Raw genomic sequence first — 17117 nt, 5'->3', positions numbered from 1 at the left:
CATAAAAAGAGAGGCCGTAGGTCTTAACAATGCCTAATCTCTCTCGCAAGTCACCATAAAAAGAGGGGCCGTAGACCTTAACAATGACGCCATCCAGTGCATCTGAATCTCTCGACCATCCAAAGCATCAACTAACGAGTCTCCCCCCCCGCAGACCTTAACAGTGACACTATCAATTCTTTATTTATTTAAAGCGGGAAGGGGTTTGCACCTATTGCCCGAGCGGTGACGAGATTCCATCCGATTATACCCACCCTACACCGTAATCTAGGCCTCGAAGCGGACACAAGACACAACTAAAGCTGTTCCAATCGACGGTCACAACTAAACTGTTCCAATCGACGGTCAAAGCAAGGATTGAGTGACACAACTAAAGCTGTTCCAATCGACGGTCAAAGCAAGGATTGAGTGACACAACTAAAGCTGTTCCAATCGACGGTCACAACTAAAGCTGTTCCATTGGACGGTCAAAGCAAGGATTGAGTCAATCCGGCCCTTGTCACGGTCAAAGCAAGGATTGAGTCAATCCGGCCCTTGTCGTTGTAAGGGATAGTATCTGTATAATAATAATAAAATAATATATAAATATTAAAAATAATATTCTATGTGAATACCTAAAGTTATAGGATAATCTTCTACAATATCACGTATCAAATTTTTTTTATATCTTTTAAATAAAAAATATAAATATAAATAGTATCTATATAATAATATCAATCTATCTTATTAATAAAATGACACATAGGTATTAGAGATGGCATCTATATGTAATAGTAAAGCAATACACGGGTATTAAGAATGATATTCTATGTTGACACGTAAGATTATAGGATAATCTCCTACAATACCACATGTCAATTTTTATTTTTTTATATTTTTTAAATAAAAAATATAAATATAAATAGTATCTATATAATAACATCTATCTATCTATATAATAATAGTAAAGTAACACATGAGTATTAGGAGTAGTATTTCATACTGACACATAAGATTATAGGATAGTATCTATATAATAACAGAGTCGGCCCTGGAGCAGGTCGAACTGGACGACCGCCCCAGGCCCTAGGCCCTGCATTGATGTTCCAATAAGATGTAAGGATCGCTTTCTATAATATTATAACGAGAGAGATAATTAAATAGGTTAATGACGGATTTTACACGCTGCTTAACGATATATCTATAAAAAATTATTGCATATAGATTAATTTTTTAATGATAATTAAAGTTTAAAGTATGTTAATTTTTAATAGAGAAGGCCCTATTTTTTCATTTGGTCCTAGATCTAAAAAATGTCAGGACCGGCTCTGTATAATAATATCTATAATTTTACGTGACAATACGAAATGCCACCCCTAACATCCGTGCATCGCTTTACTATTATTATATAACAATTCTTATGCAAGGCTTGTGCAAAAAGGAAAAATTAGAGAATTCTGTTGAGTACTGCATGAAGATGTTAGATATCGGATATTTGCCAAATGCAGCAACCTTCACCGATTTGGGAGGCCATCTTTTGAAAGAAGAGCTTTCAGAGATCTTTTTGATCTCATTATGGGATTGATTGGTAAGAGCAACCTTTAAGGTAAAATATTATTATTATTATCAATTAATAGTAAAGCAATATATGGATATTAGAGGTGGCATTCTGTATTGACATATAAGATTATAGAATAATCTCTTGCAATGCCACATCTTAATTTTTTTATATTTTTTAACTAAGAAATAAAAATATAAATAGTATCTATATAATAATATCTATCTATATAATAATAGTAAAGCGATATACGGATATTAGGGATGGCATTCTATGTTGACACGTAAGATTATAGGATAATCTCCCATAATGTCATATATCAAATTTTATTTTTTATATTTTTTAAATAAAAAATATAAATATAAATAGTATCTATATAATAATATATATCTATATAATAATAATAAAGTGACGCATAGGTATTAGGAAATCTGTATATCATTTTACTATTATTATATAGCAATTCTGATATAGGGCTTGTGCAAAGAGGAGAAATTGGAAGATTCTACTGAGTACTGCATGGAGATGTTGGATACCGGGCATTTACCAAATGCAGCAACCTTCACTGATTTGAGAGGCCATCTTTGGAAAGAAAAACTCTTAGAGATCTTTTTGATCACATCATGGGATTATTTAGTGAGAGCAACTTTTAATATAAAATATTATCATTATTATCAATTAATAGTAAAGCAATATACAGATATTTGAGATGGCATTCCATATTGACATGTAATATTATAGGATAAACTCTTGTAATACCACATATCAATTTTTTTTTAATATTTTTTAAATAAAAAATAAAAGTATAAATAATATTTATATAATAATATTTATTTTTATAATAATAGTAAAGCGATACACGGATATCAGAAGTGTCATCTATATAATAATAGCAAAGCGAGACACAGATATTAGAATTGGCATTCCGTATTGACACATAAGATTATAAGATAATCTCCTACAATACCACGCATCAAGTTTTATTTTTTTTATTTTTTTATTTTTAAATAAAAAATATAAATATAAATAGTATCTATATAATAATAAAGTGATACATGAATATTAGAGGTGGTATTTTATGTTGACACATAAGATTACAGGATAATCTCCCACAATGCTACATGTCAAATTTTATTTTTTTATTTTTTAAATAAGAAATAAAAATATAAATAGTATGATTAAAAAATAAAAAATAATATCTATCTATATAATAATAGTAAAGTGATATAGCAATGCCACGTGTCAAATTTTATTTTTTATTTTTAAATTTTTAAATTTTTTAAATAAGTATAAATAATATTTATATAATAATATCTATCTATATAATAATAGTAAAGCGATATACGGATATTAGGAGTGGTATTTCATATTGACACAAAGATTATAGGATAATCTCCTATAATACCACATATCAAATTTTATTTTTTTATTTTTATATCTATATAATAATAGTAAAGCAATATACAGATATTAGGGATGGTATTCTGTATAAACACACAAAATTATAGAATAATCTCCCGCAACGCTATGTGTCAAATTTTTTTTATATTTTTAAATAAGCATAAATAGTATATATCTATATAATAATATCTATCTATATCTATATAATAATAGTAAAGTGATATATGGGTATTAAGGATGGTATTCCACATTGACACGTAAGATTATAGGATAATCTCCTGTAATGCCACATATCAAGTTTTGTTGTTTTATTTTTTAAATAAAAATAAAAGCACAAATAGTATCCATATAATAATATCTATCTATATAATAATAGTAAAGTGATATACGGATATTAAGGATGGCATCTATATAATAATAATAAAGTGATACATGAATATTAGGGAAGGCATTCCGTACTGACACACAAGATTATAGAATAATCTCCCACAATACCATATGTCAAATTTTATTTTTTTATTTTTTATATTTTTTAAATAAAAAATAAAAATACAAATAGTGTCTATATAATAATTTCTATCTATCTATATAATAATAGTAAAGTGACATACAGATATTAAGGATGGCATTCCATATTGATACTTAAGATTATAAGATAGATAGTATCTATATAATAATATCTATCATTTTATGTATCAATATAGAATATCACTTCTAATACCCGTGTATCGTTTGACAATTATTATATAGTAGTTCTGATTCAGAGCTTGTGCAAAGAAGAAAAATTGGAGAATTCTATTGAGTACTACATGGCGATATTGGATACCAAGCATTTACAAAATGCAGCAATCTTCGCTGATTTGGGAGGCCATCTTTAAAAAAGAGAATCCTCAAAGATCCGTTTGCTCTCATCATGGGATTAATTAGCGAGAGCAACCTTTAATGTAAAATGTTACCATTATTATCAATCTATATAATAATAGTATAAGGACACACGAGTATTATGAGTGGCATTCCATATTGACATGTAATATTATAGGATAATCTCCTATAACATCACGTGTCAAGTTTTATTTTTTTTATTTTTTATATTCTTTAAATAAGAAATAAAAATATAAATAGCATGATAAAAAATAAATAATATATTAAATCTATATAATAATAATAAAATATACATGGATATTAGGGTTGGTATTCCATATTGACATGAAAGATTATAGGATAATCTTTCGCACCGCCACATGCATCTATATCTATATAACAATCTATATAATCTATATAATAATAATAAAGTGATATACGAATATTAAAGGTAGCATTCCGTGTTGACATATAAGATTATAAGATAATCTCGTACAACGTTATATGTCAAATTATATTTTTTATATTTTTTATATTTTTTAAATAAAAAATAAAATTATAAATAGTATAATAAAAAAGAATATTTTAAATCTATATAATAATAACAAAGCGATACACGGATATTAGGGGTGGCATTCCGTCTTGACATGAAGATTATAGGATAATCTCCCACAATGTCATACGTCATCTTCATCTATCTATATAATAATAGTAAAGTGATACATGGATATTAAGGATAGCATTCTATGTTGATCCATAAAATTGCAGGATAATCTCCTACACTGCCACGTATCTAATTTTTTTTTATTTTTTATATTTTTAGGATGTCATTCCATGTTGACACGTAAGATTATAAGATGATCTCCCATAATATCACATGTTAAATTTTATTTTTTTATTTTTTTATTTTTTTTAAATAAAAAATAGAAGCACAAATAATATGATAAAAAAAATATTTTAAATTTATATAATAATAGTAAAATGATACACAGATATTAAAAATGACATTCCGTATTGACACAAAAAATTATAGGATAATCTTCCACAATGCCACATGTCATCTATACCTATCTATATGTAAGATTATCAGATAATCTTCTGCAATGCCATGTGTCAATTTTTTTTTATTTTTTATATTTTTATGGTGGCATTCCTATTGACACGCAAGATTATAGAATAATCTCCTACAACGCCACATGTCAAGTTTTATTTTTTAAATTTTTTTTATTTTTTAAATAAAAATAAAAGATAAATAGTATAATAAAAAATAAAAAATATTTTAAATCTATATAATAATAGTAAAATGATAGATGGATATCAGGGATGGCATTTCGTATTAATACGAAAGATTATAGAATAATTTTCTGCAATACCACATATCAAATTTTATTTTTTTATTTTTTAAATGAGCTATTTGTATTTACACAGTGGTTGTGGAAGGCTTCTGTAAGGCAATAAAGTTTGACGATACAAAGAAAATTTTCAGAAAAGATACAGAAAAATGAGATATGCCGAATGCTTTTAGCTATGCAATTCTAAATCAAGGTTTGTGCAAAGAAAAAAAATTGAAGGATTCTGTTGAATACCATCACGAGATTAATTGATAAAAATAATTTTTAATATAAAATATTATCATTATTATCACTTAAATCTCCACAACATTGGGGTTGAGTGCTAGTTAGGGTTGTAACCTATTATGTTCATTTGAAAATGTCTTAATTAAAAGATAGAAAACAGTCTGCATGGTGATGTATCACTAGGTTTCACCATTAGAGACCAGTTTTCTCGTTTGACAGCGTTCACTTGCATTTAAGGGTGAATATTAGGACTTTTTATATCATGGATCAAGATCAGGGAGGTGGATTTTTCCTGCCACAGACGACCATGCATCAAGCTCGCCGGTTGCCACTAGTATATGCAATACATGTCACTATTTAAATGGGAGGAGGAAGCCTTTTTTAGTTAAGAGTGAAATCGGATTGAATACAAATCACAGCATATTTATATCTATATTTATTTTTTTTATGAATATAAATATGAATATGGATATGAATATTATTCAGATATAAAAATTTATATCTATATTTATTTTAAATAGATATAGATACAATTCGGATACTGAAAGTATGGATATAATTATGGATATAAGTTGGATAATTAAACTTTATAACCATAGAATCAAAGATATGACTAAATAGATAATAATAAAAAAAATTATAAAAATCTTCTTGAGGTTTTCGTTTATTACACTTACACCCAGTAGTTTGTAAAACCTACATTTACATCCATATAAATTAACAGTATTAGTCAAACTATTTACATAATATAAAAAGATAAAAATACCCTTGAGGTCTCTATTTTTTTTTGATCTTTTAAATGATGCTTCTCCGACATCAACACTTCCTTCTCCATCCATCCCTTGGCAACACTTTTTGATGTCATTTCTCTGATGCCAACACTTCCTCCTGACAAAATTAAAGAACTGGCCAAGAACATATTTCACTAAGGTCTGTCATTTTTCACTGATGTCTTTCAATGCAATATAATAATCCTGAGGTCTCTCATTTCCCTGGCCAGGCCAATCACTACCTTCCTTGGACTCGATTTCTACCTGTCCATTGCTAGCTACCTGATCCAAAGGATTTGTTGAACTCTCTGAAGATATAGATAGAAGTGTCTCAGCTGCCTTGATAATCATATGTCTCATCTCTACTACTTCAATTGTCTGCTGCTTATTGTCATCTTCAGGTTTTGCTTTGCTACTATTACATGAATTTTTCAGTAAGTGAACATTATTAGAAGCTTCAAGAGTTGGGACTTTTATGCTAGAAAACTTTGTAGCAACCAGAATGGTTTGAGTTGTTCCCGAATCAGCATGGAGAAAACTGCATGTTCTTCAACACTTTTTCTGGTGGGTGGGTGGATGGCCCGACAGAAGCACCTCGAGACCATTGAGGATGGACTTGAGAGCATCTCCACCCCATTCATGAACACCTCTAAGAAATGGTATACTATGTCAGAAGTCCACAAACACTCATCCAGGACTCTACTTGGATCGTTGTCCATGGCCATGTCTACGATTGGACCAGCTTCATCAAAGATCACTCTGGTGGTACGGACAGCATCCTCATCAATGCAGGCACCGATTGCATGGAGTTTGATGCCATCTATTCCAACAAGGCCAAGGCCATGATCAACACTTGCTGCATCGACGAGCTGATCGTCACCAGCTACTCCTCTGATAACTCTATTCATGGTGGTTTTAGTCTCTCCAACCTCGTAGCCATCAATGAGGCCTCAAGAAATCCCATTGAAGCTCTAACCAATCCATGAGGGAAGATACCTTGCAGGCTTATATCCAAGACTATTATATCGTGTGCGATGTTCACTTGTTCTACTTCGTACTCCCCTCCAGCAATCAAGTTCTAGGCCTCCCCATCGGGAAGCACATATTTCTAAGCACCACCAGCAAGGAAAAACTCTGCATGTGGCCTTACACCCCAACTAGCCCCATGGATGAGGTCGGCCGTTTCGAACTCCTGGAATCGCTTCCTATGGGCTCCATCCTTGATGTCAAGAGACTTGTAGGCCACATTGAGTACTCTGGGCGAGGAAACTTCCTGATCAACAGCAAGTCAAGATTTGTGGGAAGGCTCGCAATGATCATCGATGGGACAAGGATCACACCAATGGGAGGAGGCGCTGGCGGTGCTTGTGGGGGTTGGGCGGGAGGGTGGAGACGGGAGTGGGAACAGTGGCAATAGCGGCGGCAACAAAGGAGAAGGGGAATAGAAGTTGGGCCAGGGGAGGAGGAGAAGGAGAGGAAGTGGGATCTCACATTTTTTTAAAAAAAAAATCTTTATTCAAGATTATTTTGATCATTTCAAAAATTTATTATGATGTGACAACTAGATCCAATTTAATATTAACGGATTGCTTAACGACATGGGTTAGACTATAAGGTTAAATAAAATATGAAGGGTGTAAATGTAGGTTTTAAAAACTATTGAATATACCTATAATTTTGACCTAATCTTAGGAGGATTTTTGTAATTTATCCTAAATCAAATCAATAGCATGTTTATGTGATTGTATATTTTTTTAAAAAATTAATAAATACTATATAAAATTATATAAAATTATAGATAGATTCGGATATTCGGATATGAATCGGATGGTTTCTATCTATATCCATTTTTTTATGGATATAGATACAGATATTAATCAAATCCTCAAATTTTTGTTTTTATCCAGATTGATTCGGATATAAAAGTAGATCCAGATGGATATTATGTGTTATGGAGGTTATCCCACCTCAGATAATATCTTCAGGACTCAGGAGTTCTCAAATTGATAAGAATATTGATGTAAAGCTCGATGGTAAAGCCGACTTGGACCGGAGGCTTAGCTCATCATAAATTCGATCTCACTATAAGATCGAGGTCATCAGAAAGCTGACCTGAACTCGAAGCTGAGCTCTTCATAAACCCGACCTCACCAGAAGACCGAGGTCATCAGAAAACTGACCTAAACTAAAAAACTGAGCTCATCTGGAGGCCGACCCCATCCTCAGAAGGTTGAATGCCGATCTGACTCATCTCAACTCATATAAATACCGATCTGACTCATCTCAGCTCATATAAATATCGATCTGAAGTAAAGCATTCCATATATCCAAAACATCCAAAGTCTCATATGATACTTGATCTCACCTCAATCTTTTATCGAGGTCAATTATTACACTAACGGCCACAGTCGTCCTGTGAAAGTTGGCCATGATCTCACATGTAGCCATACTACAACTCATCCCCAGCTGGCACATACAACTAAGTATGATCTTATTTCCAGCTAATACATACAGTTATACTCAAGCTCATTTACAACTAATCTCTAACGGCCTAACAAACTCCTCTAATAGTCTAACAAATTTCATAACGACCTTATCAGTTTCTCTATAAATAGAAGGTTAGGGATCTTCTAGGTAAGTTCTGACTCCTAAATCCAATCAAAGTGAAACTCTGCCAATAGAGGACTTCGCCAATTCTCAAACGACAGCTCTAGTTCCTATCTAGTCCAAACTCTCTAGTTTTACACAAATCTTTCTGCTCTCTTCTACTTTTTTTACTTTTTATTCTCAAGGCTCAAACCGACTTAAGCATCGAAGGGTCAAAAGCTGAAGGATCTCCATCGATTTTTGACTTATTTTGTAAGTTTTTTTGAAGGAGATTTGGATCGGATCGCTATAGCTAGCTACTCCAGCATGGCTTCATCCAATTTTCTTGCTTGAAATTTTGAGCCTCATAGCAACAGATTGGTACTAGAGAAAGGACCCTGTTGCCTAAAAATTTTGTAGAAAAGTGATGAATCAGAGAGCACAAGACAACTTTATGCCTTCACGATCTTCCCTTGGAGATGTGCCAGAAGCAATTTCACCTCCACTTTAATGGAGATTGGGGGGCAGATGAAAGTTTTTCTCCAAAAAGGTAGCACACTGATAATAAAGACTTCAGTAAAGTTTTCTATAATATCTTAATTCTTATCCACAGGAGGTCAGATCTCTCTGTGTAGTCATATCAGGTTACATCACCTTACCATATCACTCTCAGAGCCTTAAGCTGTTAACTCATGACATCAATGGGGACGATCCCCACATACTGTAAGGTGATAACACTCACCAATTCAGAAAATCAAAGGGCCAAGCTTGGTGCTCGAGAATATGATGAGGGACAAAAATATCCTTTCGAGCCTCTTCTTTTTCCAAGACCCTCAAACAAAACTCATGACCTCTATGATAATAAACTCTCAAATTTCATCTATTATTCTATTCTTTTCTTGCAGATCAATAGGTTCTTGAGCAGGTGAGCCAAAAAAAAAAATCAAACAAGGACAAGAAAGTCTGTCTAAACGAGATATCTATTTGAAGAAACTCAAGTTTCGAAGAAGAAGATCGTGACATCCAAAAGAAAAAAAAATCCTCACACATCTGGCCTCGGACATGATCGAAGTCACCTGTGAGTAGCCCTCCACGACTTGGCTCTCCTGCACCAAATGGGTGCAATGATGTCCATCACATCATCCTACAGGTAACGTAAACAAAAAAGAAAAAGAAGAAAGAAAAGAAGAAAAAGAAGAAGAAGAAGAAGAAGAGAGGAGAAGATCCTCATGCATCTGGCCTCGGACACGACCGAAGTCACCTTACAGGTGACATAACCAGACAAGACAAAAAAAAGGAAGAAAAAAAAGAAGATGAAAGGGAGAGAGGGAGGAGGGTAGAAGAAAGTCGGTTCCCTCCCCCCGAGACTTCTTGACGCCCGTGAAGCTCCTGACATCCGTGAGCCTTCCGACATCAAAACAGTGCTAGATCGGCGACCTCCCGATATTCGTGAGCCTCCTAGCGTCAAAACACCGCTCGATCGGCGACCTCTCGATGCTTGTCAACCTCCAAGATCCGTTCGGCATGTGCATCCTTGTGTCCATGGTCTCGAGCTTTGCCGAAACTGTAGGCCGTGCCTCCCCCATGCGCCCGTTGCGTGCCTGGTCGGTGCCTCTCGAAGCCAAGGCTGACAGCTCGATCCTCACCAAGTTCCCCAGTATTTTCGTGTGCCTCCTACAGCCAAGATCGATGGATCGACAATCACCTGGGTCTGTCACACTCCCACATGCATGCCTAGCTCCAAACACCCCAGATCGATTAGTTCCCGACGTCAACTCTCAAGACCAGCTGGCGCCAAACACTTCAGGTCGGTAGTTTACCAACGTCAAAACTGCTGCACTCCCACATGCTTCCCGATGTCAGACCCAAGCCGAATTGAAATCTGCGATGCTCCTATATGCTCCGGTGCGCTCCCGTGCATCTCTTCCCACCAGCACAGCCGATTGATGGCCTCTCGACACCAGCACAGCCCTCTTCATGTACGCACGCCCTCGGTGTCAAACCTCACCTGACCGCTTTGGTTCTTGAAGTATAACGGACTGATCTTGTTGGAGACTTTGTGGGGCATACTGGACCAAAGACAAAGCGAAAGTTATAATATAGTCAGTATCCTCAAATGATGCATCATCGTATTGAGTCCTGTATAAGCACCGTAAATCCTCAAAGGTGCCACTGAATGCATATAACCTGGGACAATGCCGAGGAGGCCTGTGGGTGTCTCTAAAGCTCAGATCAAAATTGATCAAAAAAAAAAGAGAGAGAGAGCCTGATCTCCCACCAAAATTAAAATGATCCAAAGCACAGATCAAGCCAAAGCCGAACAACAAGCAGTCAAGATCATAAGAGAAGAATAGGGCCATGCCGAAGTCAAAATCACAGCCAAAATGAAGTCAAAATCAAGCCAATATAAAGCAAAAGCTTGAGCCCAAGCTGAGGCAAGAAACAAAAAAGAATCTAGCAGAACCCAAAGATTCTCAAACAAAACTCATAACTTTTATGGTAATAGACTCTCAAACCCCATTTACTATTCTACTCCTCTCTTGCAAGACAATAGGTTCTTGAGCATATAAGCTAAAACATAAATTAAATAAAGCCATGGTGAGAATCAAGCCTAAAGATAAGGTGAAGATTAAGCTGAGGAAAGCAAGCTCCTCGAAAAGCCGACCTCATTAGAAGAGTTCATTAAAAGGCCAATCTTGTCAGAAGGCCGACCTCATCAGGAGGTCGAGATCATAAGGAGATCGAACTTAGCAAAAGATCAAGCTCATCAGAAAACCAACGTCATCAGAAGGCCAACATCTTCAGATGGCCGACCTCATCAAAAATCCGATCTCTGAATCAGTAAAGCCCCGAAGGGTATGGAGATAAGATCTCCTAATCAAAGTCCGATCTCTGAATCAGCAGAGCCCCGAAGGGCATAGAGATAAGTTCTCTCTATCAAAGTCCGATCTCTAGATCGGTAGAGCCCCGAAGGACACGGAGATGAGATCTCCTCATCAAAATTTAGAGCCTTAAAGGGCACGGAGATAAGATCTCCTTATCAAAGTCCGATCTCTGGATCAACAAAGCCCCAAAGGGCATAGAGATAAGGTCTCCTCATCAAAGTTCGATCTCCGGATCGACAGAGCCCCAAAGGACATGAAGATAAGATCTCTAGATCGAAATTCTATCAATACCGATCTAGGGGTCAAGGTTATCTTGAAGTTCTATCAAATACCAACCTAAGAGTCGAAGTTATCTTAAAATTTTATCAAATACCGACTTAAGGATCGAAGTTATCTTGAAATTTTATCAAATACCGACCTAATGATCGAGGTTATATTGAAGTTCTATCAAATACCGACCTAAGGGTCGAAGTTATCTTGAAATTCTATCAAATACCGATCTAAGGGTTGAGGATATCTTGAAGTTCTATCAAATATCGACCTAAGAATCGAAGTTATCTTAAAATTTTATCAAATACTGACCTAAGGACCGAAGTTATCTTGAAGTTCTATCAAATACCAACTTAAGGGTCGAGGTTATCTTGAAGTTCTATCAAATACCGACTTAAGGGTTGAAGTTATCTTGAAAGTTTATCAAATACCAACTTAAGGGTCGGGATTATCTTAAAATTCTATTAAATACCGACCTAAGGGTTGAAGTTATTTTGAAATTTTATCAAATACCGATCTAAGGATCGAGGTTATCTAGAAGTTCTATCAAATACCGACTTCCGGATTGAGGTTATCTTGAAACTCTATAAAATACCGATCTCAAGATTGAGGTCACCTTGAAGCGCTATAAAATATCAATCTCTAGATCGAGGATATCTTAAAGTTCTAATGAAAATCTAATCTACTCAAGGCTATATCGGATAAAGATTTGTCACCTCGGATAAGCTAAAAACTTTTTTCTTGGGCTACTTCTTTCGTCCAAAAGCAAATTATTCGGACTCAGAAGTGGGGGGCAAGTGTTGTAAAGGTTATCCCATCTCAGATAATATCCTCGAAACTTAGGAGTTCTCAAATTGATAAGAATACTGATATGAAGCTCGACAGTAAAGCTGACTTGAACTGGAGGTTGAGCTCATCATAAATCCAACTTCACCAGAAGGCCGAGATAATCAGAAAATCGATCTAAACCGGAAGCTAGCTCATCATAAATCCGACCTCACCAGAAGGCCGAGGTTAAAAGCCAACCTAAACTAAAAGACCGAGCTTATCTGGAGGCCGACCTCATCCTTAGAAGACTAAATGCCGATCTGACTCATCTCAACTCATATAAATACCAACATGATTCATCTCAGCTCATATAAATACCGACCTGAAGCAAAATATTCCATATATCTAAAACATCCGAAGTCTCATATGATACTTGATCTCACCTCGATTTTATGGAGGTCAACTATTACATTAATGGTCACAGTCATCCTGTGAAAGCTGGCCACGATCTCACATATAGCTATACTACAACTCATCCCCAACTAGCATATACAGCTAAATATGACATCATTTTCAACTAATACATATAGCTATACTCTAGCTCATTTATAGCTGACCTCCAACGATCTAATAAACTCCTCTAATAATCTAACAAACTCTGTAACTGCCTCATCAACCTCTTTATAAATAAAAAATCTGAAATCCTCCAGATAAATGCTGACTTTTAAGTCCAACCAAAGTAAAATCTTATCAGTTCTCAAATAAAAGCTCTAATTCCCATCCAATCCAAACTCTATAGTTCCACACCTTTTAAGTCCAACCAAAGTAAAATCTTATCAGTTCTCAAATAAAAGCTCTAATTCCCATCCAATCCAAACTCTATAGTTCCACACCTTTCTGCTCTCTTCTAGGATCAAAAGTCGATTTTTGACTTATTTTGCAGATTTTTTTGAAGAAGATTTGGATCAGACCATTATAACCACTTCAACATGACTTCATCCAATCTTTCCGTCTAAGATTTAAAATCTCGCAGCAACATGACTTCATCCAATCTTTCCATCTAAGATTTAAAATCTCGCAGCAACATTATGCATCCCACTTTCCCCCCTATTTTTAATTTCTTGAAATAAATATAGCAACCTATATGCATCCCACAATTTTGTTAATCTTCCTTCTGATCAGAGCTTCAAGAAAAAAAGTAAAACTAACCAAAAAAAAAAAAAAAAAACTTAGAACAGTTGAATAATTTTAATGTCTACAAAAACAAAAAACAAAAAAAAAAAAAACCTTCCAATATTAGGGTTCGACGAAACCAATATTGTTGTCACATCAAACAACATTTTTGTAAGGACCGCAAACCAGGACAAGCAAAATTGAATTCGGACTACACCGCATCTGTTATTTCTTTGTTATTATTTTTTTATAGTGCATCTTTTACCAAGACTAACAAAAGAATAGCCCCCATAAAAATCATATTCCCCCTCCCACGGGTGGAGAGATTCTTGTTTTGGTCTATAGCTTAGTACCGCAGAATTTCAAATTAAATTATGATCAATACAATATGATAAATGCATTTTGAACCTTCGATGCCCCACTGAAAATGCAAATGAATGGAAATGAAAAGTTGCAAACAAAGACGATTTGAGCTAGATTGCCCCTACACCACCAACAGAACATTCACATAGCTGCAAACCCTCCCTCCCAGATTTTGACACAAATACAGCATCTTAGATTGTATCCACAAATCAGTTCAGCAGAAGCCCAAATTCTGTTGCTAAAAGGTAAAATACCACAGAAGTAGTCTGAAACTTCCATACCATAAGTCTGAAAATCTGAACCCAATGGGAACAAAGAAAGCAATCTACAAACCAAAGATCATGCCAGATTGTCTAAACTACAAACCAACTTAAGTATCACGATTTCCAGGCATTTTGCTCTAGGTTACTTAACAGCAATCTTACCACGGATTCTTCCAACCACATCTTCATCCAACACCTGAAAAATCTCCTGCTTTTATAAAATGGTAAAGAATAAATGGTTCTGCGAATATGTAGTCGTCAATAAGATGCTACCATTTCACAGCTCTATTAAGTTTCATGTATAAAGGGAATACAAGTTTCCCTTCAGTTGCTCCTTTACACACCAAATTTGATGGGAAAAAAGTGCCCTTTAAGAGATGGATGATTGAAAGGCACAAGAAACAAACTTCCTCGCCCATGTTATAGCAGAGAATTTCAAACCCTGAGAGCTACCTGATCTTGCCATGAAATTTTCCTCTTACCCACTCGGTTTGAATTGTTTCCAACATCCCTACAAATTGATAATTTAAGATCATTAGCCCCTCCCTCGCCATCAGTTGAATACCTCTTTGATTTCTCCAATTTCAGGGGCTCCCACCCCACCTGAAACTCCTCCATTTCTTCACCATTCTGTAATTAACAAAAACCAAATTAACAAACCTCAATAAACTTCAAAAGTGTATCCATTCAGTTTTATGATAAAAGGAGGAATCAATCAATTACCGGTGAAGAGATCTGGTTCAAATCTATTGCAGTAGAAGTGCTTGGAGCTGCAGCCTCCACTGCTCTGTGATTCCTATCTTTTGGAGGTACTTCACTTTGGACAATTGGATTTGGCTGTTCATAGATGCAAACAGATGTTGACGGCATTTTGCGGGATTGTTTCTTAAGTCTGTATAGGGTCGCCTGAGAAGGGTTTTCTAATAAACACCTGTATTTTCTCCGTAAGAATCTAAAACAACCAATTATAAATATCAGAGTTTAGAACTTTTGAAGAGTCTAACATATAATTAGGAAGTAGATAAATGTGTGCAAGGTGAGATATAAAGGGAAGGGGTATTACTTGACTTCAGCCGAGAGCCTGAGTTTCTTCTGCTTTGCCCACTGCAATTTTTGCTTCTTTGCTTCGGATTCCTATGAACAAATTACAGATAGCTTGTGAAAAAGAGCAATCAAATTATTGAAAGATCTTATAAATTTTTAAAAATTACAAAATTTCCATTGAGATACCAAAAAATTAAAATAAAAAGATTTGGCTTTTTTTTAATAAAGAAAAAAAACTTTTACTGCTCAAGGAAAAGGGGCACAAAAGAAGCGAATGAATTCTTTTTTAAAAAATGTGAATAAAAATCGAATCGGACAAAAGTTGGCGGAAAAAAAACCTAACGCAAAACCCAACCAATTAAAAATTAAAAACAGAAGAGAAGGAAATCTCGAGCAAACCCACGCGCACACAAAAGAAACACAAAATCCCAGATCTCCCAATCTGAGCGACTTGGACCCATGAAATCAACAAAATAAGCAGGAAACATCCCCAGATCCCTAAAAGCCAGGAAAACATGAAAAACCCCTCTCCCAAAGGGAAACCCTAGACCCTTAAAATAAAATAAAATAATACGAAAAAGAACCAATTTCGAACCCCTCCCCCCCCAAAAAAAAAACCCAGATCCCCCAAATCATGGAAGAAAATAAGCCCCTGAGAAGAAATCACCAACAAATAACGGCCAAAGAAACGCATCTCGGCAACGTAAAACTCTCAAATACCCAAAGATCTAATCAATCAAAGAAGAAAAAGATCTCACCTTTACGAGCTCCTCGTAGTCCTGCAACAGCCCCTGGTACTTGAACCGGGCCCTGGCCTCCTCCCCGGCAGCCATGTACGAAGAAGACGGTGGAGACGACTCCATGAGAGGAACTCTTCTCACCTTCTTCATCATCTTCTCCTTGGCCCCTTCTCTCCAGAGAAAGGAAAAGGGAAGATGGAGGAATAAAAGGGGGAGGCGAAGACTATTATGAGAGGTGGTGCCAATAAGAAGTCATAAAGATACAGGCGGAGAGAGATTGTGAAGAGATAATGGAGAAATAAAGGTAGGTAGAGAGGATAGAGAGAGAAAGGGGAAGGTTCCTTCCCCTTGTTTTCTCTTTCTTTCTCTCTCCCTGTGTAGAAGGTCTGACCAAGACAAAACCCGAAAGAGGCCCATACAAATCGGGAATTGGAGAACAAGGAGAGTTTTTTTTTTTTTTAAGCTTTGATGGAGGTGTAGATTTCCTGGGCTTGCAGAGGGGCATTTCTGGCATTGCTTGGGGGCCTCTCTCTCTATTTTTGTTTTCTGGAGGAGGGGAGGGATGTGGATGGGTTGGTTGGAACTTGGAAGATACACCCCTGAGGACACCTATCCTTTCCTTCTCCCCTTCTTTCTCTCTTTCCCCTCTCTCTCCTCCCTTTTCTCCGCACCTCCCCTTTTGTTTTGTCATCTCTCTCTCCTCACATAAATCCTGGTCCACTTGGGCCATGGGAAAGAAACTGGAAAGATGTAGAGAGACAGAGAGAGAGAGAGGGGGGACAAGGTCTCCTTGGACAAAGTCTCCTTGGAAAAGAGGGTGGAGGTTGCGAAGGGTGGGAGATTGGATTTTTTCTCTCTCTGCTCTGATAGTTTTCTTCT

At 35.6% G+C, this 17117-nt stretch overlaps 1 protein-coding gene and 1 pseudogene across 1 annotated transcript; one reads left to right on the top strand and one right to left on the bottom strand.

The window, feature by feature from the left end:
• The first annotated feature begins 6719 nt into the window (after positions 1-6719).
• On the top strand, positions 6720-7634 carry LOC105060313 (nitrate reductase [NADH] 1-like; annotated as a pseudogene).
• A 7072-nt stretch (positions 7635-14706) lies between these two features.
• LOC105060159 (uncharacterized) lies at positions 14707-16643 on the bottom strand. The gene is made up of 4 exons (XM_010943769.4): positions 16257-16643; positions 15518-15588; positions 15178-15406; positions 14707-15084 (listed from the first exon to the last, which is right to left on the bottom strand). The coding sequence occupies exons 1-4, from the start codon at positions 16389-16391 to the stop codon at positions 14890-14892; spliced, it is 630 nt and encodes a 209-aa protein (XP_010942071.1). The 5' UTR covers positions 16392-16643; the 3' UTR covers positions 14707-14889.
• Between the last annotated feature and the right edge of the window lie 474 nt (positions 16644-17117).

The sequence above is a fragment of the Elaeis guineensis genome, chromosome 1 (genome assembly GCF_000442705.2).
Source record: "Elaeis guineensis isolate ETL-2024a chromosome 1, EG11, whole genome shotgun sequence".
Lineage (NCBI taxonomy): Eukaryota > Viridiplantae > Streptophyta > Magnoliopsida > Arecales > Arecaceae > Elaeis > Elaeis guineensis.
The sequence above is the reverse complement of the archived record's forward strand: the minus strand, read 5'-3'. Positions and strand labels throughout refer to the sequence as shown.